Raw genomic sequence first — 7,077 nt, forward strand, 5'->3', positions numbered from 1 at the left:
GCCCATGTCACCGCAAGGAGAGCCACAAGTTGGGGAACCAGCACCCCAGCACAGGGGGATGCACTTAACCATGCATACATGTATGTGGGCTTCTTTGGGATTTTGGGGGACTAGTCATGGAAAAGCACTTAGAAATGTCTAGGTTTATCAACATTTGCCAAGTGTCTTGAATTGTGATTTACCTACTATGACACTGATAGCAATCCTGAATATGTAGTTGAATGCCTGCCAGTTAGTTAGGTGCTTCTAATAATCAGACAAATGTTTCTTATCCCATCTGGCATAGCTTGAAGAGCAAAGCTCTTCAAGAGCAGAACTTCCCTGTGGGGAACTCCACACCTGTCACCCATGTTGTGACTTCACAAACCCTGGAGTCATGGCACGGGGTTGAGAAGATGACCTTGCAATTGAAGTTTCTGACACCAGCAGCTCCCACTCTTCCCTCATGTCAATAGTGGGAGCAATTAACCTGGTGCTGCCCAAGACTGAGGTGCATTTAGCTGGTTCCAGCATAGATGGGCAACTGGTTCTGAACCTCAGCAGTTCCCTGAAGGAGCCTGTTGTGAAGGTGGAGCTCGAGGGAAGAGGCTACTTGAGGTGGCTTGAGGAGGATAATCCTGACCTGGACTATGAGAAGACTACAGCTTACACCAACAAGGCTGTCTACATCTACGCATCTAAGATTTTCCACATAGAAGGTAAAACAAGGTACTGGTTAACTGATCAGCATCTGAGTGTGTGCTATGCAAGGTGGAGTCAGACCTTGTCCAGTGGGGAGGAAGTTTTCCTTTTCCCAATGTCCGTGTGCTCTGTTTGTCTCCCATGGCATACTCCATTTCACTGCATCATACAGCAACCAGGGCTATGCAATGATCAGTAGTCTTGTACAGAAAGCAGTATTTGAGCATGTGAGCAGCCCCCCACGAGCTAGTGGCTGTTTCTGTGAAGTGAACATTCATTGCACAGAAATCTACCACAACCTGCCTAGCAACAGGTAGGAAACTTCTAGTCACAAGCACATCAGTGAAGCATTCTTTGGTCATCTAAAATACTTACGTTTTTACTTATGTGCCAGCAAGTATCCACTGTGTATACAAGCTTCACTATATTTGTAACTATAATAAAGGCATTTTTCAGTTACTGCTGTATCTTTACTGAGAGACAAGAAAAATGTGAGACATAAACTAGAAACACCTGCAAAAGTGTGATTATTTCACTGAAGTACAGAATCAGAGAAAGGTTGAGGTTGGAAAGGAACTCTGGAGATCATCTACTCCCAACCTCCCTGCTCAAGCAGGGCTACATACAGCCAGTTGCCCAGGTCCATATACCAATGGCTTTTCAATTTCTCAAAGGAAGGAGACTCCACAACCTCTCTGGGCAACAGGTTTCCAGAGGCAACCTCCTGAATTTCACTTTGTGCCTATTGCTTCTTGTCATGTCAATGAAAAGAGACTGGCTCTATCTTTGCACATTCCCTTCAGATATTATGCACTCCAGCATGCATACATATAAATGCAGAGCTAAATTTGAAATGTACAGATTGATTAAAAGGATTAAAGTGAGTGGGATATAATAACCACCTAAGACAGTGAATTGTTTCAGGGGATGCTCAAGGCAAACAAAAACCTCCTGGGAGCTGCAGTCCCCTTTATCAGCTTCTCTTTCATAGGCTCTGCTGGGAACCCTGAAAATTTAGTTTACATATCGTAAGTGGTCACTGTCCTAGATTGGTTTAGTATTAAAGTGAGACCGTGCCCATGTATGTAAAATGGCCTTTGAGGTACAGCCTACAGTGGCCAGGCTTTATTTTCTCTTAAGTCTACAGGCTTGAAGGCTCTGCCTTACCCAAAGGTCATTACACATGCATTAGGGTCTTAGCCTTGATGTACTGCAGCATGCTGCTCCTTCCTGTAGGCTACCAGATGTCACAGCCCTGAAAGAAAAGAGGGAGGAAGACTGAGTGTTGGAAAAATTATTTTTTTTCCATTATAAGAACAAGCACTTGTGAAGCAACTCAGTTCTGGATTTTTTCGGCTGAAGTTCAAATTGGTGTTGCTTAAAAGATACACTTGAATCTGTATTCTGCCACCTACACGTATCTTTGTGTTTTCAAAAGAGCTGAGCACCCACCTCCATCAAGACTTGTCAATGCAGTACAGTTTAATAACAGATTTTTACTACTGTAAGTCAGTCTTTTTCCTCCTTCTTCAGCATTGATTACATCTCTGTATAAGTACCCTAACAAGTCCAAGAAAGTCATTTTGAAACATGAAAGAACATAAGAACCCGACCTTTCTTACCCTGAATACTCTGTGCCCCCCGCTGCTGTTGGCGTATGAGGGATGTATGTTTGAACAGATTGCTGCCTGTGTCAACTTCTGACACTCAGCTGCTAATATGCTACTATCTAGTATTTGATGTTACCACATGCCATACTTGGGTCACATTTGATGTCTCTGCAAGAAGTGTACATACATCTGCTGATATATTTCTTTTTAACCCTGGTAAGCCCTGCCACTGCACAAGAAACTCCGTGAGATAAAGACTGTTGGAGGAAGTGACTCATGGCAGTCATCAAATATGACTGGTAGCAGCTCTAGGATAATTAGATCCAGAATAGAAAAAGAATGTCAGTGCTACCAGGGATAACCATCCCATCACCAGCAGAAACCTACCAGTCAGAGCAAACCAGAGACAGGAGCTCATAATGCTACAGGCAGTTTTAAACTCTTCCAGGACTGCTATGCATCCTCAGTCACACCCCAGGACACCTCTTGTGTCCTTCTGAGAAAGGTCATCCCTCAAGACACTCCTACCAGCAGCCTCTGCACTTTCCTCACAGCTGCAGCCATCATCTCCATTGCTGGGAAATACAAGGTGGAACACTTTTTGAATTAGGTAACACAATAAATTTTATGAAATTGACTTAGACTTTCCAGAGTGACTGAAGTTCTCAGCTTCTGCTGAAAACAAAGTGCGTGGTAACCCAAGGGACATCCAGGGAGCAAACTCTTGGTAGCACCCTCCCACCTCTGCAGCTGTTGGGAAACTGTCTACTGTGTAATTCATTCTGTTGCCTGGTTTCAGGGGACTATGGTTTTTGGAGCCCACATAGAGGGCAGGTGCTTCTGTGCACAGAAGAAAGTTAAGCACAGTTTTTGCAAGCTAAAACTGGCACAATTCAAAGAAGTCTCTTTAGAAGTGATGTAAAACAAGCCAGAGAAAGTGGGATTACAGCTGTACACAGAATTAGGTGTCTGCAAGCCTTTTTGTACCACAGCACCTACTTCAGCCCTGCACACAAAGCCAGGCTCTCAGGCCATAGCTGCAGTAGGGATTGAGAAATTTGAATTCTCAGTATATCCCCACATCGTGCTGGGGCTGCAAAACAGACCACCCACACCAGAATGACCCAACTGCAATTCATCCCAGGAAGGAAACAGTAATTTCTTTCGAAATTAAATGGCAGATCTGCTCACAGTTATAAGTCCTTCCTTCTACCAAAACAAGAACATTGCCAAAAGGGCTTAAAGACAACATCATGTGAGATAAGAGCCTGGGAAAATCAGGTTTCCACAAACTGTCAGTACACAGAACATGTCTTTCTTGTTTTGTAGTTACCTAAGAGGCTGATGAATTTTAGTTTTCTCCCTTTCAGATTGTTTTAGACTTTTTTTTGTCTTCAGAGTTACAACTCTGATTGAAAATGCTGTTATGCCATCTGGTAAATCTCCCATGCTGTGAGAAAACAATTTCCCACTCTTCTGCCAACACGAATATCCAGTTTAGATTATTAAAACTCAAGGCATCATTACATTAATCTGCAAAAAAAATGCAGTCAGCAGGACAAAGTTCTAGCAGTTTCACAACCTCTAATATTGTTATTCAAAATGAAGTTTTGCCACAATCCACTAGGAAGAAGGAAAGTTTAAGTCTGGATGATAAAACTGCCAGCAGATACACATGTTTGAAAGAAACAGATCTTGAATGAAGAAACCAGTCAAGAGCTGGTCTTATCTATCCAGAATGGGCCAAACTTATCTGTGCATAGATGAGACAGCCTTGCATTACAGTCAGTGGGATCTTACCCACACAAAAGTGAATTTGATTAAGAGGAAGTAGCACAGAAGCCAAAATGTTAGAAAGAATAGATCACAAATTTCCTGTCTCACAGCCGTGCAGAGAAGGTGGCAAATACTCTTTTTATTGCCAGTTGGGTCTTTCACACAGGTGAAACAGAAGTTTCAGATCATATGCACAATGATAAAAGACGAGTGAGAGTTAATGCACAGCTTTATTCTCTAAAAGCCTATTAGTGCTTATTTGCAAAGTTAAAAGTCTGAGTCACTCCATTTTGATATGTGAAAATCCTAAACAGTTTGCAAGGAGCTGCAGATATTCTTTCTGACCTTGTGTTAAAATGAGGAAGATTAGCAGTTCTCAACTCTGCTGATGCTTAGGGGTCCTTATTTCCAGCAGCTGATCTGGCACTTTGAGTGCAATACATAACTAATGTATGGTAAGGACCATGGTAAGGACACCTTGGATTCTGGAAGAAAAAGCAAGGTATCTGTAAGGTACCAACATCATAAATGTTTGAAAGACTCCTGATAGCAGTGTGTTGTTTGCCTTTCAGACGGCTGCGTAGATTCTGGGGTCCACACCTTTGACTTCCACTTCAGCCTTCCTCCAAGTATTCCCTCCACATTCACCAGCAAAATTGGCAGCATCTCCTACTTTGTTAAAGGGACTTGCTGCAGCCACCAGACTGTCTTAGCCCGAGAAGAGAGACATTTACTGTTGCAAGGAGCTGCTGGTGACTGCAGAAGACATGTGAAAGACAAGGTAAGGAGAAAAAACTGTCTGAGTTGCACACACACAGACCTACCCTATTCTGATCCAGAGCTGTAACTGCTTACTAATGTGTGTCCATGTGCCTCTCCATGAACTTTTAGCTCTTATCTTCCTGCTTTTAGCATTCAAATGACGCTTTAATGTCTTCTGCCATCTTTGTCCTAAGGCTTGCACCAAGATGTTTCTTTTCTAGCATGCAAGATACATTGTAAAACTTCAAGAGTAACATGTAGCAAGAGTTTGGGCTCCAGGATGAAAGAAAAGGGAGGTTATTCTCTTGCTTTGAAGTCCAGGTCTTGGTCAAGCATTACCAACTTTGCCCATGTGGTGTTTGGGAATCGGCCAGTATCCAGCAACATGAACTCACCATGCTTTGTCTTTCTGCTCACCCTCTCCATGCAGGCCTCACTGGTGATGGAAGCTAGGAAGGATGTAGTTTATTTCTGCTGCTTCAGTCGTGGCTTTGTGATCCTTCAGATTTCCCTGGAAAAAAACATATTTTGTCCTGGAGAAACCATTGTCTTTGTAACAGATATTGCAAACAGGACACCCAGGCATGTTAGAAAGGTTGTTTTTGCTGTGCACTGCATCGTCCGGTATAGTGGCTTCAGCAGCAGGGGAGAACAACGCTACTTGGAAGACCAAAGCGAAGTGACAAGGTTGGAGTCCCAGACAAATGTGGTTCCCTTTGAGGATAAGAAATTTACCAATGCACTGGTTCTGCCAAAACCCCTGCCTGTCACCAGCACTCTCCAGGAAAATAAAATAATGGCATTCAGGTATGAGCTGGTAGGCACCTCTGACCTTCCTTGTACCACATCCACCATTGAGGGAAGGGTGCCCATCATCATAGAAGCCACAAAGGAACATTCCTCTGTGGAGCACAGCAGCACGACTCTGCAAGAAAATGAAGGTGACATCTCAAATGGGGTAAACCTTCACAGAGACATTTCTGAGACTGGCCCAGGAGCAACTGCCAGTGGATTCACAAAATAAAAGGTTTTTCTGCAAAATCCATATGCACTAACTGTATGCTTTCACATAGAAGCCTGCGTTTGCAGCAACACACCACTGATTCCCAAAACAAGAGGGATAAAGCTAGCCAAAGCCCAGGGTCAGAGAGCCACATCAAGGGAGCCTGTAATACTGTTAAGCTGACTCCTGGTAACTGGATAAAGAAAAGCAGGAGACTCAGCAGTGGCCTAGGCAGAGAGGGGACACTTTGCGGGCCCAGAAGATGCCCATGCTCTTGTCCATTAGAAAACAGCTCCATACGGAGCACACACTGAGCGAGCTGGTGGACAGTGTGGTTCTGGGGTAGGCTGAGATAGCAGGTGGTCATCCTGCCATGCAGAGGGACTGGGGGCTGGACAAGGAGCTGATTCTGGGGTAATGAAATGTGTGTTCCCCACACTGCAACCATGTGCACATGTCAGTGAGGATGACCAGGAGGTTTTAGGGTTAGAAGGTAATTTATTAGCGTTTATTAACATTTGCTGAGCTTCTAATAATGCAGTTTATCTGCTACATTGCCGGTATCTAAACTGGATGTATAGTCCACTGGTTGATGCAGCTGTGCCCTGCAACAGGCCGCTGCTGTGGTTCACCCCAGTGGGTGCCACCCAGGGAGGGCTGCCCTGCCTGGGCTCCCTGAGGGCTCCCGCCCCATCCCCAGGCTCTCCCAGTGGCACCTGGCCTCCATTGCCCCTTGGCACAACCTCAATCCCACAGCAGGGCTCTTGTGGCAGTCCTCTGGTGGGACTCACCTACCAGCACAGCTGTGACCTCAGCTAATGCTTAGACTCATCAAGTCATAAAATCTTATTGGTTGGAAAAGACAATTAAGATCATCAAGTCAAACTCTTAAGCAAGCAGCATCTTGCGAGCACCCCTGCATCTCCACATTTAGTTCAACAGAAAGGGCAGTGAGGAGTGGGAAAGATAGCTGAAAAACAGTGGGTGTCCCTGGCCACCTTCCTTATGTCTGTTCCTGTTACCCAGCAACCCTTATGGGACCAAGAAACCACCATCTACCCCTGCGGCTCAGCCCCACTTAAATACCTGTGTGCATCTCAGCACCCCCCACCTCCAGCCCACCGTTGTGCTTTTGCACACTTGCCTTCTGGCACACTGTTTTTTACAAGAGCCAAAGGTTTTTCCTTGTCTCCAGATCAAAATAGCCAACACCAGGCAGGCTGGGAGCAGAGGATCCATGCCAGC

At 44.7% G+C, this 7,077-nt stretch overlaps 1 protein-coding gene across 1 annotated transcript; it reads left to right on the forward strand.

Annotated features, from left to right (window-relative positions):
- The first annotated feature begins 445 nt into the window (after positions 1–445).
- ARRDC5 (arrestin domain containing 5) lies at positions 446–5,853 on the forward strand. The gene is made up of 3 exons (XM_051622929.1): positions 446–698; positions 4,640–4,848; positions 5,260–5,853. Exons 1-3 carry the CDS (start codon positions 446–448, stop codon positions 5,851–5,853), a joined length of 1,056 nt encoding a protein of 351 aa, XP_051478889.1.
- The last annotated feature ends 1,224 nt before the right edge of the window (positions 5,854–7,077 follow it).

Source organism: Apus apus, chromosome 1, assembly GCF_020740795.1.
Source record: "Apus apus isolate bApuApu2 chromosome 1, bApuApu2.pri.cur, whole genome shotgun sequence".
Lineage (NCBI taxonomy): Eukaryota > Metazoa > Chordata > Aves > Apodiformes > Apodidae > Apus > Apus apus.

Bases quoted from the DNA above. Each gene is read 5' to 3' on its own strand.
- ARRDC5 (XM_051622929.1), top strand. From the start codon at position 446: ATGTCAATAGTGGGAGCAATTAACCTGGTGCTGCCCAAGACTGAGGTG. The intron at 699-4,639 runs GTAAAACAAGGT...TTTGCCTTTCAG, and splicing joins TAAGATTTTCCACATAGAAG to ACGGCTGCGTAGATTCTGGG. The intron at 4,849-5,259 runs GTAAGGAGAAAA...CTCTCCATGCAG, and splicing joins GAAGACATGTGAAAGACAAG to GCCTCACTGGTGATGGAAGC.